At 39.1% G+C, this 19,501-nt stretch overlaps 1 protein-coding gene across 1 annotated transcript; it reads right to left on the bottom strand.

Moving 5' to 3' along the window:
- Positions 1-96: 96 nt before the first annotated feature.
- On the bottom strand, positions 97-12,974 carry ube2ib (ubiquitin-conjugating enzyme E2Ib). The gene is made up of 7 exons (XM_012863135.3): positions 12,816-12,974; positions 10,217-10,292; positions 10,042-10,125; positions 9,741-9,813; positions 5,462-5,571; positions 5,284-5,363; positions 97-889 (listed from the first exon to the last, which is right to left on the bottom strand). Exons 2-7 carry the CDS (start codon positions 10,280-10,282, stop codon positions 826-828), a joined length of 477 nt encoding a protein of 158 aa, XP_012718589.1. The 5' UTR covers positions 10,283-10,292; positions 12,816-12,974; the 3' UTR covers positions 97-825.
- Between the last annotated feature and the right edge of the window lie 6,527 nt (positions 12,975-19,501).

Below are 19,501 nucleotides of genomic sequence, written 5' to 3'. Positions count from 1 at the left end.
GTTTATGCATAATTAAATGTGTAATATAACTGCTGTGCTGTATGACTATAACCAATAAAAGCTCTGATTGCTTGAATAAAAACAACAAACAGCGGCAACCTTTTATAGAAAGTTTTATTAAGCCAACACATACATGAACAAAGCACCATATAACCTTAAAGTACAGAAGAAAGCCTACCTGCCTCAGTTACTGCGGCCACTTTGATTTATTCCATAGCAAACACTCTGAATAACAAAAAGACAGCCAAGGCAGCAGATTCTATCGTATATTACAGCATGCTGAATAGAAAACCTGGGAAAAAAAAGTTAGACTGGACCATCTAGAGACACTAGTGGGATACAACAGTATAAAAGTGCCATTCATTATACAGCAGTTCAAATACTGACAATGAAATAAGCCATTTTTTTTTACATTACATTTATGAAAAAGAAGGGGGGAAAAAAAAAAAAAAAAAAAAAAAAAAGTTAGAGACCCTGTGAAAGAGCAAAATAAAACATTTTACTTCCATGAATGATGGCGGACAGCTCGCATGGAGTTGATGGACAAACCCGGAGCTGCGTCCCTTGCACCACATAAGACAATGTTTAAAAAGAAACGGCCGGGGTGCTGCAGCACCTGTCCCCTCCCAGTGTCACGCGCCGGCCGGCAATTAAGATCAAAACTGGACAGGTGAAGGGAGAACGGATGGCACAGAATGTGTGGAGTTTAAATAGAAGTCTTTAAGCGAGTCCCGATGTGAGAGGAGCACATTCGTTGAGACCGAGCGGGGAGGCGATTCTCGTTAAACCCATTCCTTCAGCCGCCGCGGGGCGCGCCGGCGCCGCTTACGACGGGGAGTACTTTTTGGCCTGTGCTCGAACTCTTTTTTCATATTCTACTCTGTTTTGGCTGAAAAGAAAAGAAAAGACGGTTATTATTATTGTGCAGCAATCAGTTCATTAAAGGCAGTTTCTCCAGTTTCGACCATAAGAGGGAGACGGCATGTTTAGCCGTCTTTAAAGCGATATTCTTTCATAGTTTATGGAAGCAGGAAACAAAACTCTGTGCCTTTGAATGGGGAATAAGTAGAAAAATTATTACAGAGTTATTACAGAAAAATCGATACGAAGATTGATATCAATGTTTTTAGAAACAATTTAATATCAATATTCTGGCTTTCAATATCAATATACCTCCCAACCCCTAGGGGGCGTCATCACCACGCATCATTACTGTTCACAGGATGTTGATCTTTTTTTACTTGAAATCTTTTAGGTTAGCAGATAAAAATGTTGGGCTGGGCGTTGTCGTTAGGAACCTCATGATTTGATTCAACGGCCATTTAAAGGCTTTGATTTTCATTTAGTGAAAAGTAGAAAGACAAAAAAAATGATTTAAGTTCCTGCTGAGATTCTGTAAATATTTATTTTGGTGCCCATCTAAACGTATGAATGTAACGTCACATTTCTGAGCAGATAAACGTTACAGACATCACTTCGAGAACTACTTTTTCACAATGAGCATAACAGAGAATATCAGGAAACTGTTAAATACAAGAGAAAGTCCATGTAAAGTAAACTTAAGGATTGTTTCTTTACATTTCCCATGCATCTTAGTGCAGACTTAACGCACAGATTGTGATTATTAGCAGTTGAACATGTACGCGGCCAGAGCTTGGCGCCGGTTTAGAAGTAAATGGTTTGTGGATTTGGGTCTGGAGTAAACAGGTTTAGCCTCGGGTTGTAGCGGTTGCTTTTAATTATTAAAGTACGTGTTACTGCAGTACTTTAATTCTGTCTGGCACAATTTATAAACTCTCTCGCTTTCGTCGATTTCTGGAGTTCCAGATTTACAGGGGAATCCGAAATGAGCTCAAACGTCAGACTTAAAAGTTGCTGGAGTTGCCTTTGTGCCGCTCCTGGCGTACTAAAGGCGCTTACAACGATAATCAAACGCACAGCGCCCCCCACAGGTCAGGAGGTGAATGATTCAGAGGAGCTCCCGAATCGATTATGAATTGAGGGGAATAACTGCAGTGCATTGATCTGGCAATTATTTTACTCACCCCTAATAAACAGCATCTCAATAAATTTGAATATTGGCCAAAAATATATATTTTAATAATTTGAAACTAATTGAAATATAGACCGATACATTTAAAGGGTTTATTTCTGGCTAAAGAAACACCCCGAGTTTAGTTTCTCAGAAAGCATGTCAAAATAATCTCAATATAAAGCAGTACTAAAATAAAAAAAAATAAAAAAATGTTTTTACAGAGACTCATTTGCATCTAAAATTCAATCTAAACCGAGACGTTCATGGCTGCTGGATATATTAGTTCTGAGCAGACGCTGATTTACTCCAAATAAATATGTTTATGCACCAGATCCACGTTGGTTTGAGTAATTATTTATTCGTCCCTCAGCAGAAACATTTAATTCACATCAAATTAACACGAAGCACATAGCGGCACCCCAAAGATAAGCAATAAAAAATAAAAAATATGATTGCATGACTGAAGTGAAAAGGTTCATACTTGCATAAAGGATATTCTCCTTATTTTATTAGTCTTTATTGTACGGCCACTAATGCGTTTTTATTATATCCAATTTCTGTATTTTATGTTTTTTTCTTACATTAGCATTTTAATGTTTTTATGTTGTTCTGTACAGTCCTTTGGTAACTAAAGTGCTTTATAAAGTTGATAGGATAGTGTCGCCTGATTCACCGTCTCACCAAACTAGGAAGTGAAACTTTAATACATTTCTCTAAACGAGGATTAAATTGTCCTCTGCTGATTGGTTTTGCCCTAATTAAGGAAGTTGAAAGTTAAGTTTATCATATCATTAATCACATACAGTCTTGATCAAAATCTTAAGATCAGTTAAAAAAAAACAACAAAAAAAAAAAAAAAACACACTGCATGAATTTGCATTTCCAGGATCATCCTGACGGACAGCCGTTCGGATTCTCCGGCGCCGGTGAGATTTGTTTTGGTCGACCACTTTATTTTTTTTCTTCCATAACTCTGAGGAGTTTTTAGGATATGTAGAATGACCGTCTCACTGCGTCCAGCTGCAGCAGCGACGCCTCGTTCATGCAGCTCTGCAATCCTTCCAGGTTTTCCACCGTTTTCAGATCTTCAGTCTGATTACTCGACAGGAAATGACATCAAATCCACATTTTGGCTTTTAAACTTTTGATCAGCTGATGAACGACTTGAGATAAATCGTCGTTTTCCATAAACTTTCGGTCTCTTGTTCCCCTTTTTTCGTTTTTTGCATTTTAAAGTTCTACTCAGGACCTTAAGCTCCAACAGCGCCACATGCAAATTCATGCAATCTTTTAACCGGTCTTAAGATTTTGATCCAGAGATAACCCTGTGCTTCAACAAGAAATGCTGCCGCGGTAATAAAAACTGGTTATTAGTTTTTTTAGTATTAGTTTTAAGAATTGCATTATTCTGACAACCCAACTCTGGAGACGTCTCTAAAACACGCTCCGGTCTCCACGACCACGGAGAAGCCCAGCAGCCCAATCGCCGTATGTTCATCTGCTGCTTTATGCAAGAATGATGTTGGAAAGTTGAGTGGAAGGAAAACATGTGGAGCCCAGAAGTGAAAAATTAGCTTTTATGTGACTGCAAAGCAAAAACCAGCAAACGGATGGAACCAGGACACGACTAGAAATGACCGCAACATGAAAAAGTCACATTTTCAAAACCGCTTAGAAAAAATATCTTCATTATATTAATTCTACTGTATACAGGAAGTGAAGGTTCTGGTCTTATTCTGTTTTGATTAACTTTGAGTGAAAGGTTAAAGAACAGAGTTCCTCCATAACTTCCGCTGAGCAGCTCGTTAGCTGAACCCACATGACGTAGCTGGCCTGTGCATAAAAATAAATGTTTTTAAAACAATTTATTATCGATATTCTGGCTTTCAATATCGAGATACCTCCCAACCCCTAGGGGGCGTTATTACAGATATTACTGTTCCCAGCGAGGAAGTGAGACGAATTTGTGGAACGACCGACAGGATTTTAGAAGCTCCATCATCCCTAAAAATCAGACGTTTGGAACATTTTTGGTTTCGGTGATAAATGCATTGAACCAAATGCTCTTTATTATCCTGTTAATATATCAGTGCTCAATACATTCAACATAAATATAATATTTGGCTGGTTTTGATGATTGAATGGATGAGCATTAATTTGGAAATAAATATGAAATATTGTATGGTGAGCTATGTATGGAGAACCGTATCGGCTCATCCTAGATGATACGCAGCCATATCACGCAGAGACGCATTAATACTCGTTTCTCTGTAACCAGCAATAAATAATCCTCCTTACAACAAACGCCACTTCAGAACCTAAAATACGATATAAACTCCCAACATGATGTGTTACTTCAACATAAAGATGTTGTTTAAAGCTCTAGAAACGCAGTTATCCCCTCAGTTGTAAACTTTGTTATTTTTCTAAACATGTTTTATCAATATAGCTTAATTGCATTAAGGGAGTAAAATGTTGCCAAAGACGCCTGTGATCTAAAACCAGCTTCCACCTAGAGACGGACAGTAACTCAGTATGCATCGTGATAAAATAAAAGCTGATATGACATTTCAGATATACATCAGTTTATTACAGCATCTGTCACTGTTGAAGTTCTGGGTTTTATGTAGTTTTACTTTTTTAAAGCAAATATTTAAGCAAATTGTTATATTGGACGAGTTTTATAAACATGGTAAATTAATTGTCATAATTTTGTACAGGCGTCTGTTGTGGGCTTTCTGAAGCTTTTATTTTGTTTAATCGACATAATTATATCACATCAACAGAAATTATAAAATATATCGTGATACAGGTTTTTGCCATAATCACCCAGCCCTACTTCCAATCATTAATGTTGCATTAATGACTGCATTTATTTATTTATTTTTTTAGAAATAATCAGTTATTTAATTTAAATTCACATGTTCCATAATTAAAATTTTGTTTAAAAAAAAAAAAAAATCATTTTTTAAATTCAGACATGTCAAAATAACCCATTAGAAGCTGTAATAATGGTTATATTCATTATATTAACACCGACCCCTAAGCATCCACTGCACTCTACAGAACATGGACAGACTTTCCACATGGCCGACATTTTTATATTTAATTGGTCTTATTGAAATATTTTTAAAGGTCATCTGATACTAAATGTTGGTGTTTCAGCAGCTGTGAGGCCTAATCAGCAAAGTAACAGAAATAAACACGTAGATTATGTCTGTTTAGATGCTCTAGAAGCTGCTACTCACCAGTAGATTGTGTAAGCCTCTGCTTGGGCTGGATCCTGGATATTTGGCTCGTTTAGCAGTTCCTGGATACCTAATAAGATCTGAATGGGAACAAACATTTTATTATATTGTAGCTAATGCGTATTGGTCTAGAACTTCCAGGATGTTCTGGATGCTTCAGACCCAGAGGTGACCCGACCTGCTTTATTGTGATGGCTGGTCTCCAGTCCTTGTCCTCCTCTAGAATAGATAGGCATACCGTCCCTGATGGGTAGACATTCGGATGGAAGAGCGGAGGCTCAAATTTACCTGAAAACACAAATAAATGTCAGAACACGATTGTTTCGTCGACCTGCTTTTACTTTTTACCTTCAACCAACATTCAGAACCAGTCATGAATCTGCATCAGTTCTTAATATACCTGGAAATCTGACAGTGGAGGTTTAAAGGGGACCGTAGTCCAGAACCAGCATCAGGTCTTTTTATTTCCTTTGTGCCGCTGTAATAAAACATCTTACAATATTCTCTCAAACTCTCTCCATGAAACAGAGCCCTTCATACTTCTGGATGTTTAATCAGAATATAAAATCAAACCCGGTTTGGATATAATCTTAAGGCCACAGGGCTGCATGCATCCTCTGAGATGTTTCCTCGATTTATCGTTTATTACGACTTGATAACGCATTCAGTCTCTCCTCCTCGCCACATACGGGAAAAGATGCAGCCATCTTGGAAGCACCTTCACTTTATCATTTGTCAATTTATAAATGGGATGAAATCCAATATTTTATTCTAGTTTCTCTTCTTTAGTACAAAGTAAAATGTATTTTTTAAGCTGATGGCTGAATAGTTTCCTATAAGACAGTTTATATAAAAACATTCACACCCCCTCTCTGCCTTTTACATATTTTTGTTACTAACCTCCAACTTTTAAGCTTATTTTATGAGATGGATCTGCTCAAAATAGTCTTAATTGGTGAAATGACAAAAAAAATTGATATTAGAATACATTTTTTTTAAGCTACTGAAAATGTTGCTTCCACCTCTTTGCTGTGAATCCCATAGAAAGTTCTAGTGCAAACATTTAACCTTAAAGTCCCATAATTAGTGATAAAGTCCAGCTGTATGTAACAGTGAGAAATAGGTGCATTTAGTTCCTTCCATACGTACAATGCTCCCAAAATATTCCATTAATTATCAAAATTGCACATTAATACCATTATAATTGTAATATGCTACAATAATAATGTGGGAGGCAGGCATATTAAAATAGTAACCAGCCCACTTTTATATATGAGGGTTCTGAAAGCTTCTCAAAAAACAAGTCGTTCCTCATGTTGAATAAAATATTTGGTTAAACCAGTTTTCAGCTTTTCATGCCCCTCGTCTCCATTTCTCTAATATCAGAAATGTTAATTGGGCTGAGGATCCCGTTAACGCACCAGGCCATCTTTAATACCCTTATCTGTGCAACTATATTCTTCATTTCCGCTCCATTTCCCATCCTCAGAAAACCTTGGACTCTGTTAGAACTTCTTTAGCTGCAGGTGAATCTTTTGCTACAAACGTTCAAATGTAGATTAAAGACACGCTGTTACTGAACCTTAAACGGGTGATTGGCTCTCTAAGATCGTTAACTTGCGTTCTTTTCCAGCATTTCTATTAATTATACGTCTGCTAGGCCGTTACCCTCCAGGGTTCTCCTTCGTTAAGCTGTCAGCTGTCATAATTATGCTGAAAGTAGCCGATTAGCGGCTCAGAGCCTGACATCTGGGCTCCCTTTACGCAGGTTTCCCTCCTCTGACCACATCGACCCAAATTGTGGCAGCAGGTCACCTGATCCAGACAGAGAGCCGCTAATGAAGCTTTAAAGTCCGCCAACGTGTGGAGAACAGAAGAAAACCCGAGCGTCTTTATAGACCCGGTTTGTCCGGAGGAACTTTCCCAGACGTATAGAAAAACAAAAGACCCGCAGACTCGCCAGAAATGGCGTCAAGAAGTCTTTTCTTCTTCTTCTTCTTCTCTCATGTTATAAGCACCATTGGACCAGAAGCAGTCTGTCCTTTGTGACAAAGCTTCTAGTCAGAGTGGCTCATGTTACCCTGAGCTACCTCTATAGTTATGCTGCTATAGGCTTAGGCTGCTGGAGGACATCAGGGTCTATTTCTCTCACTCTGCTGAGTTCTCCTACTGCTCTCCAATCTGCATTGTTTGTTGTTATTTCAGCTTTTAACTTTTTGTTTTCTGTCATTTTTCTCTCCATAGAAGGTACACCTGGTCTGGTGTTCTGTTAGCTGTGACATCATCAGGGGAGGCAGATCATCCTCTATTACCATCTAACATAGAAAGTACTCCTGGGTCAATGTGAGCTTCTGTGCTTTCTGTGTCTCTGCTCTGTCTTCTCTACCATAGAAAGTACTCCTGGGTCAATGTGAGCTTCTGTGCTTTCTGTGTCTCTGCTCTGTCTTCTCTAACATAGAAAGTACTCCTGGGTCAATGTGAGCTTCTGTGCTTTCTGTGTCTGCTCTGTCTTCTCTAACATAGAAAGTACTCCTGGGTCAATGTGAGCTTCTGTGCTTTCTGTGTCTCTGCTCTGTCTTCTCTAACATAGAAAGTACTCCTGGGTCAATGTGAGCTTCTGAGCTTTCTGTGTCTCTGCTCTGTCTTCTCTAACATAGAAAGTAGTCCTGGGTCAATGTGAGCTTCTGTGCTTTCTGTGTCTCTGCTCTGTCTTCTCTAACATAGAAAGTAGTCCTGGGTCAATGTGAGCTTCTGAGCTTTCTGTGTCTCTGCTCTGTCTTCCCTAAGCCCCAGTGGGTGGAGGCAGATGAGCGTTCACACTGAGCCTGGTTCTAGTTCTGCTGGAGGTTCTCCTCCCTGTTAAAGGGGAGTTTTCCTCTCCACTGTCGCTTCATGCATGCTCAGTATGAGGGATTGCTGCAAAGCCATCAACAATGCAGACGACTGTCCACTGTGGCTCTACGCTCTTTCAGGAGGAGTGAATGCTGCTTGGAGAGACTTGATGCTACCTGCTGGGTTTCCTTAGAGAGGAAACTTTCTCACCAACCTGGAGGATCTGATGGAGTCTGACTTTGGAAAGAGCCTTGAGATGAGTCATGAATTTGCTTCATCTCGGTTTCTGAAACAGAAACTTTACCACAATGGATCTCAGCGTGGACCGCAGCACCAGAGCCCAGTGAGCTGCTGCCATCTGGAGGCGTCTCCAGTTTCTCTCAGAACGAGCAGCTAGAACCATCAAGGTTCTCCTTAATGGTCATTCATCCTGTCAGCGACCTCCTCTGATTTATTTAAGGGTGTCTGGAGTTTTCCGTCTTGCAGCTCTTGAATAGATCACCGCAACAAGTTTTGCTAGACAGATCAGAATCAGATATACTTTTTTTTTTTTTAAATTATCACAATAAATCATTTGGAGACATTTTTCCAATAATATGATAACAGCATAATAACTATATCCTCTCCACATAAATTAAGCAGTTGGCTGCCGTCATTTGGCTTAAAACTCCCACAATGCAGTAGTTATGTTTGGCTAACTAGCCTTTCTCTGGCTCTCCGTCACGCTAAATTGTTCCTGACTAGATTTATTCCACTTAAAGGTGAGCAGACGCCGGTGCATCGTACCGAAACCTTTAGTTATTCGGGCTCAGAAAGGAGAGAGCGATATACAAGGGAGAAAAAAAAAAAAAAAAAAAAAAGCGTGCAATTATCACACTCATCTTAATTAACCATGCAATTAAAATATATTATGCAATTAATTGGTTTATCATGACAGGCCTAGTCTTTAAGTTTTGTTTTTTTACAAGTTAGCGGAAAAAGCACCAACTATTAAACTAATTAATTCTGGGGACAATAAAGAAAGCATCTATTTTATAGACTTGATAGAACACATTTAATACCAGACATAAAATATAAATAAGAGTTTCTACTGATCTTCACTTATTAAGAACTAATAAACTTTGAGACTTTAAAGGCTTAAAGATTGTCGTGAACTTGTGATTTATCGGCATTGTTCTAACGTCGTTATCGATCTGACAAGTAAAACTTTAACACCAGACATTTGGTGGAGGGTATGATTTCAGTAAATATAGCCAGCCATAACAGCCACATTAATCAGATAGACAGTAACCAAGATAAACGATCTGATAAATCATGAGAATCCTGCACAGTCGACGCTTTTCCAGACTCAAAGGCACAGACAGTTTCTGTCCTTTTCCTCTCATCTGAAATCCAACATGTGTGTTTTGAACTTCACAAATAACGAGATTCAGTTTGCAGAAGTATTCTGGTTATGTTAGTGATCCGTAAATTAAACACCAGATGACGTAAAAAACACCCAGGCAGCACATGAACGTCACCAGGAACCATAAACATGAGTTCTGTGTCGTCACCGTTCATCTGATGCCAGATAATTAACGGATCCTGAGAGTACTTCCACACCAACAACGCGTCCCAGAACTCACATTTTGGAGGCGATGAAGGATAATCGTCCTTGAACAACATCCGCAGCTTGAACAGACCTCCTTCCCATGGAGTCTGAGAAGAGAAACCCGATTAGAGGAGTTTAAGAAAACAGAAAAGCAGCTGAAGCCACTCAGATTTTACAGCTGAACATTAAACCTTCCGGGTCTAACTTATAACGGCTGTTAGCGATAAGTTTTAAACGAAGGCTGCAGTTTGGGGGGGAAATAACGACATTGTTATTTATAAAACCACATGTCAGAGCGGCAGGTTGCCTGTGTGAGTGACAGCAGGAACGTTTACCCCTTTTTTCCCAGGAATAGCGCATTCCCAGTTCATGAGATTCATGGTTCCATCCGGATTTTTAGTCGGCACAGCTACAAATCCCTGGAAAAGCAACGCAAAAACAATTAAGACACTTTGTTAATGAGCTACCATGTGAAATGTGAACAGCTGGACCCTTTGAGTCCGGACTTACAAAAGGATGGTCCTTCCGCCACGCCTTGCGCTCCTGTGCGAGCCGGCTCAATGCAATGCCCGACATGTTTGGACTCCTGGAAGAAAAGGTAAGGCCCATTACTCATCAGCAAGGCTGGACAATCATCTCCAATTAACAAGAGAATTAATTAATTTAAAAAAAAAAAAAAAAGGATTAAATGTGCACCGAGGAGGCTTTTCCAAGCAATTATCAGTTTATTTTAAGCATATTGCTCCTCGTTCAGCTGTGATCAGTGACAAGCAGGGGGGAATAAATGTGGAACTTATTTATTTTATTAGATTTTCAAAATGCCAGCTTATCAAGGACCCTGTGGCACATTTTTGTCTCGTCTCCTTAGTGACTCTGGACCAGCCTCAGTGGATCCTTGTTGATTTGGGCCGATAACGACTAGAGCTGGGCGATAAATTGATTTAATTGATAAATTCGAATTTACAATTCTTTAAGATTTCATTTTTGGAAAATCTGGATTTTATTTTGCCAATACACTCATTGGGTTTCCATGAAGAGAACAGCATGTGATGCTGAATATATGTTTAGGCAAATATTTTGTCAAAATATTGTTAAGTAGAAACTTTTTTTTTTTACCATAATAAGAGGTACTTCATTTACTTATTTACTTTTTTTTTAACTTAGTTTGAAGTTCACAAGTGCAGTGAAGCCTGTTCTTAGCTCAATGTGTAATACCACTAGCATCAAATGTTTTGTTATATTTTCATTGTTTATAATGGCACGGCTGCCATCTTGTTTTACAAGCATGTTTCACAGCTTGTTTTTAATTGCACTTTGAATTCAGGTCAACTCCCTGACGAAATGCTTGACATAAAAGCAAGGTTTTAAAATAATTTCTTTAATTTCTTTTTATGAAACAAAAAGGAGAAAAAAAAAAGATCGATTAATCGGATTTGGTATGATAAAATCTGAGATTTATTTTTTAATCCATATCGCCCAGCCCTAATAACGACCCTTCCGATGAAGTAAAACGTACGAGAAAAGGTTCTTTAAGAGGCAGCGGCTCTCAGTTTCAAAGAAAATAAAAAAGGCCCTGAAAAAATGTAAATAAATTTCTCCATCGAAGCAGATTTTCTGTAACGTTGACAGATTAATTAATTAATTTATTTTTTACAAATTTTAACACGCAAAGTAAACGCTGTTGGTTGATGTGTTTATAGTTCAGAAATGGGGCTAGCTGGCAATTTTGATGCATTTAATAAATAGGAAAATTGTTTTTGTTCTGTTGTTGGAACAGCTGATAACCTATCAGAGCCAATCAAGGGTAAACCGGCCAATTCTCAGTCAGGTGTGGGTATTTATTCCAGTGGGTTGAAAATAAGTGACTTCTGATTGAACAACAGGCTGTTGGCAGATTGAGGATAAAAAATACCTGAAAGATTTAGAGTTTAAGGACAGCGTCTACAGACCAGTTCTACTTTAAAAGCTGGAAATCTGTAAAAATAAATGTATGATTGACCGAGTCGCCCCTTTGCTCCACATCAGGACTCCTCCACTCCAATCCTCCTGCAGTTTTTAGGCTTCTCAAATTCAGCACACCTGAGTCCAACAATCAGGTGATGAGCAGGACTCTGAGCTCATTCAGGTGTTCTGGATCAGAAGCTGCAGGACACCAGACCTCCAGAACTGGAGGACCCCTGCTACACGTTTTGCCTCACCAGAGACCATTATAGTTGGAGACAAGCGGTTAGAAGTCGTCAACGTCGCCAGTCGGCTCTGAGGTCCTTCAAGACAACCAAGATGACTCTGACGGCATGTTTCAACATCTCTCTATAGCAACTGCGGTTAAATAAAAACGCTACAGCAGCAACAAAATGTCAGATACTCTATAAACTGTCAGAACGCAGTCTTATACTCATTTTAATATATCATTTTAATATATTTACTGTTGCCTTGTGTTAAAAAGTTAATACAACAAGCGGGTTTTATTGGCCTTGGCGCTGAGATTGTTCAAAAGCGGCGTTAATATCCGACATATCTGGAATGCTAAGCTAGGCTAAGCTAAATTAGCCGGTGGTTAAAAACCGAACAGGAAATGCGCTCCGCCGTGTTTAAAGCTGCAGAGACCGACTTGCCTCTTGCTTAATTTTAGCATTTTATCCACAACGAGCTGCTTCGTAATGTTAAAATCACATTAAAACCGTCACAAACTGACCGTTGATGCTAATTGATTAGCATGCTAGCTCGGTTAGCCTGACAAGCTAACTCATGTGCGCCAGATTCGCGCTCCGTCCAAACAGGCGCAGTTAGCGTCTGCCACGGCCTGATGCAGCACAAAAAAATGCGCAACTGCACTTGATTTAGACAAATTAGGACGTAAGGAAAGTGGTCAATGCCGTTCACACGGCGCTACAAGCCATCTATAATGTCGTTTAAGCCGAAAAGGGTTGGAAGAAACCCACCGTGGATTTAAACCTGTCACAAAGCATTAAAGAATAAGGACAAAGAGCCGAAAGGCGCACATTTATGCGTTACCAAACTAGCGAAAATGGCGCAAAGTGAAGAGGATGGAAATATCATGATACACGACAAAAACACGGAGATAATTGCAATCGGGTTCGGTTCCTACCTCTCTCAGTATGGCTGCACTGGCTCTGCTAATTAAGCGAAATGAATTAATCGTGCTCGAATCCCGTTAAACCTGGTAAAGTTTCCCTCCCGAAAAAAATCCACCCGCTCCGAGTCGAGCCTCAGACCGCGACGCCACACAGTTCCCCGCGCATCACTTCCGGCTTGGCTTAAATACCACCGTCAGAGGCGCGTTCCCCCACTTGTTTCTGGTTTTAATTAATTATCCAGACAGCCCGACACAGAGACGCGAGTGTTGCTCGATGGCGCATATTTTATGCGGAAGTGTTTCTGAAACACGCGAGGAAGGATGAGCGAAACCCTCTTCGTAACTTCAAAACTATACACACGATTCTACTTATTTTACATTCGATATGTTTTAATAATACCTTTTTTTTTTTTTTTAAACGTTCAACATTTTAAGGCGGGTGAAGCCAGTTTTGGTCACCAATAAGACGTGAAGTGCCTCGTAGAAACAGCTGGGTGGGTTACTATCTTGCTCCGTAGATCATCTTTGCGCCAACCGCAGACCGTTAAACCCAAACAACTCTTGTATAAAACAAACCAAAACGGGTCCCGATTCGCTCACCACCAAGATTACATGTTTCCTCCGCACGAAGCATAATTTTAAATACTATCACCACCCCGCGCATTACATAGTTTTGATTATAATTTTACATATTTGAACAGGCATTTATCCAGACAACTATGGCATTTTTTTCAACGACATAACGCTAGAGGGCGCCATTTACCACTTAAATTTTATTGATGAGTCACTGGTTAACCCTTTCATGCTTGAAATACACTGCTCAAAAAAAAGAAAAAGAAAGGGAACACCTAAACAAAACATCGTAACTCCAAATCAGTCACACCTTTGTGGAACCAACGTCACCTGTTAGGTAGTGACATTTACTGCCAATCAATTTCACCAGCTGCTGTGCAACTGGAGCAGGTAGAAATGAGCGGCAATTAGCAAGAAAACCTTCATAAAAGAGTAATTATGCAGGCGGTGACTACAGATAACCTGGTTGAACTTTCAGTCACTTTTTCATTTTGTATGGGCAAGGAGGAACTGGAGGTCCTCTGCCAGAGCCCTGCAGAATGACCTCCAGAAGGCCACATGCTGTGGTGCGGTGGGCCCTGGGGGTCCTTCTTACGTATGACAATGCTGGGCCAAAGGGGTGCCGTCACAAATTTTGAGCACCATAAGAAAATGGGATGTATATATAAATTCTTCTTTTCAGGGGTCCCTTTCAGTCGGGGGCCCTTGTTCTAACTCCCCATTCGGCGCTCCTGCTAGGCCTCATGTGGCTGAAGCGTGTTCCTGGATGATGAGGGCGTTGATGTTATGGGCCGGACCGGCCGTTCCCCAGACCTGAATCCAGCGGAGCACATCTTCAGCATCACGTTTCGGTCCATCCACCAACGCCACGGCGCGCCTCAGACTGTCCAGGAGCTGACTGATGTTCTAGTCCGGGTCCTGAGGAGAACATCCGGCGTCTCATCAGGAGCATGTGGAGGCCACACACGCTGCTGAGCATCATCTAGACTCGTCTCGAGGAATCTTCACTGACGTTGAATCAAGCCGGTCGCGTTATTTTCCACTTTCATATCGAGTATGAGTCCAAATCCAGATCTCCATGGTGTGATAATGTTGATTTACATTGATAAGTTCTGTTATGTTCCTCTCAATCAGTACCACTGTGTTAATAAAGTTTTGCAATGAGAATATTTAATTAAATGAGATCTGGGATTTTAGTGTTAGTGTTCCCTTTAATTTCGTGAGCTGTTCATAAATACCCAAAAACATTTTAAAGATTTTTTTTTCAAACATTTATTTTTTAAACTGTCCAATCGGTAGATCATGTCTTCTTTTTTTTATATGTGTAATAAATTCATAATATATAGGCCCACTGTCTTGTGTAAAATTTATAAAAATACAAGGCCATATATTTTGCCATTTTCTAATACTATTCATTAAAATGAGCTTTTGCTGTATTTTTGGTCTAATTTTTTCTCTCTGTGCTCGCCCCTCCCCCTCCTGTTGCTCAATGGTGCATTTTAACATTGAACATCGTTACAAAGATACAATGTTCTTTGTGGTTCTTAACGGGGATAATCGATAGGCTTCTTCTGTGGCGTAAATAGAGACCCTGATGAATCGTGTAATTACACCGGACCGGCACCATTAATGGTTTTTGGTTTTACTCCCTTCAACAGAAAAAAACAATAAAACCACGATACCATCTGGAGAAAGGCAACCCAAAGAAAGACGAAGCCCCTTCTATGCATCACTGTGGGTAAGATGTGGGACCGTCTAAGCCAGATCTGAATATTTCCATTGCAAGAAACGAGTCCCATCTCATAAACTCTGCTTCTTAATAAGGAGAATATATCAGATTTCTTTGTCCAGCACCAGAACTTTTCATGCAGCTGCCTCACTTGACCAGTTTGTCGTGTGTTTTCATTATTTTTTGCATATATCATCCCAATTTTTCTCCCCTTCTCTTTGATCACTTTCCCTGTTTTGTATGTATAATGCTGTGGAAATTGCTACCTTCTCCTGACTGATACCTTTGTACTGCAAGATCCTTTTAATCCAAACTGTTTGCAAACTGTGGAAGGACATGGTTTTATTCTGTTTGTTAATTAGACTTGTGCATCTTCATCTTATTGTATTATGTCTATATATGTTGTTATCTTGTGATTTCTTGGACATTATTACATTAAAGTTATCTTGAATCTTCAGTCAAACGTGGGGAGAGGTCTGTACACCGTGGTGGGTCACTGTACAAAACATTTTTCGTAGCAAAAAGTTGTATTCTAATGAGAAATATACAATTTCAGGTAAATTATATTCAGTTGTGCATGAATCATTTTTAATTCAGTAATATTTTGTGAAAAGCCAAGTTTTAAGATGCAGGTTGCAAAAATGTTCTTGCCTGAACAAATTTGCCTTTAATAAATCAATTTGTGGTAATAAAACCAACATGAGATGACATGTTTCATGAATTTGCACTATATAAATTTAATTGAATTGAAAAAACAAAACACGACTTTCTGAAACATCCTGCCGCTGAATTAGTTATCTTGGCCTGGGTTTTTTGTTGCCGCTTTGATATTTCACATTTTCCTTGATACTTTTATCCATGTATATATTTATTTTCTGTGTTTTTTTTAAATTTTACTTTTCTTTTGGCCTTTCATGGAAGACATCTTCACACAGACAGATGAGTGCCTAAAGAATAAAAAACACGCACCGGTCACCCCGATGCCGATTCTTAACAATTACATTTTTTGTTTTCTAAAAGACTGAATCATGAAGATAAAACAGGGGACATAAAGGATTTATCCCATCTGTGCATCCAACCTTTATCTGATTTCTGTTGGAATTAAAACAAAAATGACAAAGCACATGTATTTGAGAGAATTTTTCAAACTGAAAATGTTGGGAGTTTTTTTTTTTTTTTGTTCTAATGCATGTAATTAATAGAGAGAATAAAAATAAATTAATGTTTAACCTGCTGTTCACCAATCAGAGCCGTTCTAGGGAAATCAGGCCAATATTCATCTCTAACGGATGATTAGTGCACCTCTTTAATTATTAATAACAAAACTAAAGGAAAAATACAGCATGATCACTGCAAAAAGGGAACTAAAAGTACAATTTTCTTAAAATTAGTGTTTTTTTTCCTTGATTTGAGCAATTTGCCAATGGAATAATTGTTTTGCACCTAAAATAGGAACAATTCATCTCCATCTTATTTCAAGTGCAGGATATTTAATCTTTTTTAGGGGTAAAAATACTCACTATTGGCAAATAGTCTCATTTAGCTGCTCAAATCAAGGAAAAATACACTAATTTTAAGAAAATTTCATTACTTTTAGTTCCCTTTTTGCAGTGATGAGCTGACAAAACAACCAACCTGCAGCTGGATCAGAGAAATAAAAGTACACAGTTATGAATGACAACTTTTTTTAAATTGGGTTTATTTATGCAAGACCATATAGATCTATCTCTTATCCCCTCATAGTTTGTACATTGTTAACATTGCATAAGATCATATAGAAGTGATCTATGTAGTGATATGAGAACCGTGTTCATTGATGCAAGGAAAAAAAAAAAAAGACATTCATTCCTACTGATTAAACTGTGATCATCAGTCATGCATTACCATTACGGTGGTCTGTGGTTAATGACGCCAATGCAAAAACAAGCTGGGCACTTAAAAAAGATCAGGCTACAGATTTGATAAGTTTGTCCAACAGACGAACGACTAATAAAGTTGGATTCTCAAGACAACCTGTGTGAGGAGAGCATTAAATGCTCCATAGCTGCTGAAGTAGGCGGGGCTTTATAACCACGTATCAGATGAGGTTACAGGCAAATTGAACACAAACATACTTTCAAAAATAAAAAATAAAAAAAAATCACTAAAGAGATATAATGAACCTTATCGGCTCTGAGTAAAAACCAGTTACAGTGTTTTATTTCTGCTGAAAACAACGATGAAACCTCGACGAGCGAGCACCGGCAGGAACAGACGGGGTGGGGGGGGGTCATCACAGGTCTGTGTGGGAGCGCTTGGTGCCGCCGGTGACGTGTGAAGGAGTGCAAGACGGTACGTAACTGGAAGGCTTCAGAATACTACAGCGAATGTAAACATAGCCTAGCTCTGGCAGGAAAAGTCCAGTCCACTTTGATTTAAAACCTCTTTGCAGATCTCAACTTTTGCACTTTAAAAGCCCTTGTGTGTTTATACATGTGTTTATATATATATATATATATATATATATATATATTTATCTATTTAAAAAAAAAAAAAACATGCATCTATATTTGATCTGACAATATAAAAACTGGTTCAATCAGGTGTTTGTGTGATTAGATGGAGGTTCGTTAACAAGTCTATGTACAAAGTGTGCCAGCATTAAGAAATGTTTACTCGTCCCTGACACTAAGATCAATGTCTAAAATACACGTAAGACATCGGATTTTGGTCACTGGGGGGGAAAAAGGCAACACCAACTGATTATTTGTGAATGAAATATCCAACTGATATTCATATATATATATAAAATAAACACAACAAACCTGAAACAACTTTAAAAGTGTCCTAAAATGCAATATATACAACATTACAGGCAGAGTGCAGTGTCTTCCACTGTAGTGCTTGTAATCCTGTTTAGGAAATCGATAATTCAAAAATGCTAAATATCACACTGAAGAAAACAGAAAAGTAATGTTTTTAAATGTAACAGTCAATTTCATAGCCAGCCAAGTGTAGCTTTGTTATCATCGGTTATCAAAACATCTCAGAGAAAGACTCGGCATCAGCGAGTCGACACGAAGGTCCGCTTCAGTTGTTTTTTGCTTTTTAACCAAAGATCCAGTATAAAGCGCCCTTCTCCCTCTGAAGCTGAATACAGTGTACAAAACGTGCAGCTTCTTCTCAAAAGAGTCAAATATCAAGACGCAGTTTGGGTTATTTACACGGAAGCTGAACTATGTGGATATGAAGGGCGTCCTTCTGAAACGGTTCCAGTCCACAATCAATGTTTCCCCTCAGGAAAAAATAATAATAATAATAAAAAATAATAACTGAAATGAAGGACGATCCCTTAAAGACTGAAATAAACCACTTAAAGATAAATCAGTGGAGTGAGGAAAAAAAAAACATTTACCTTAATTTTCTGAACATGTTTGCTGGACTAAATAATGATAATAATAATTAAAAAAAGCTCCATGAAAGATTTCACATTTGAATTTTTTTTTTTTTTGGCAGTTCATTTTATAATCCTGAAAACGAACCAAACTAGTTGAAATTGTCCTCTAAACCTCACAGTTCATGGTACGCTACAAAGTATTCTTACTTACGCATGTAATCCGCGTTAAAACGGAAACCGTGACGGTTCTGATCCGTTTCCTGCGGGCATGGGCCGGATCCACGCGTCTCTAAAAGAACATCGACATTTAAAAAAAAAAAAAAAAAAAAAAAAATCATTTAAAGTCCTCAGAGAAAGTACCGGCGTCGCCTGAGGCTCCTGCATAAAGAGCCACGCCCCCACTTGTTGCTGCGCACTGCTGGTCAGCTGGCTGGAAGCTGCTGCGCCACCAATAACGTCAACTTGTTACTGTTTAATTATGTAAAAAAAAATTTTTATTAAATGATAATCTTGTCCTCAACGAGCGCTTTAAATGTGGGGTGGTGTTTATTCAGCATCTATGCCTCCTCATCACAAACAGCTTTACCGTAACTCTAATCATCGCCGCTGATTTAGCAGCAATGGAAATTATTGCTTCTTTTCTGTTTTACAGAAAAGCAACTCGCTCAGACTGGAGATTGTTTGAGGATTTGGTGGAACGGGGTGTTGCTGCACACCGAGGACCGGCCCACGCTTACCGCCGGCGCATCGCCTGAACGTGGAGGGGAGCTTTTAGGCGTAACGTCCCTTTAACCCGGCAGTCACGCCCCGGCGACGCCGTAGATTTCCCTCGCACGGCCAGGAACGGAGGAAAAGAGTTTGAAATCTTTGGATCGGGCGGTTTTTGCGTTTAAATTTGTATCCAACAGGCTGACGTAGCTCTTTATGGCGTAAAAAGCACAAATTCCCTTCTTGACACCTCCAAGCGTGGATTTCATGTGTGATACTCGGCGCTGCACAGACCAGGCTGACGCCCTCGAG

Source organism: Fundulus heteroclitus, unplaced genomic scaffold, assembly GCF_011125445.2.
Source record: "Fundulus heteroclitus isolate FHET01 unplaced genomic scaffold, MU-UCD_Fhet_4.1 scaffold_47, whole genome shotgun sequence".
In the NCBI taxonomy this organism is placed as follows: Eukaryota; Metazoa; Chordata; class Actinopteri; order Cyprinodontiformes; family Fundulidae; genus Fundulus; species Fundulus heteroclitus.
The sequence above is the reverse complement of the archived record's forward strand: the minus strand, read 5'-3'. Positions and strand labels throughout refer to the sequence as shown.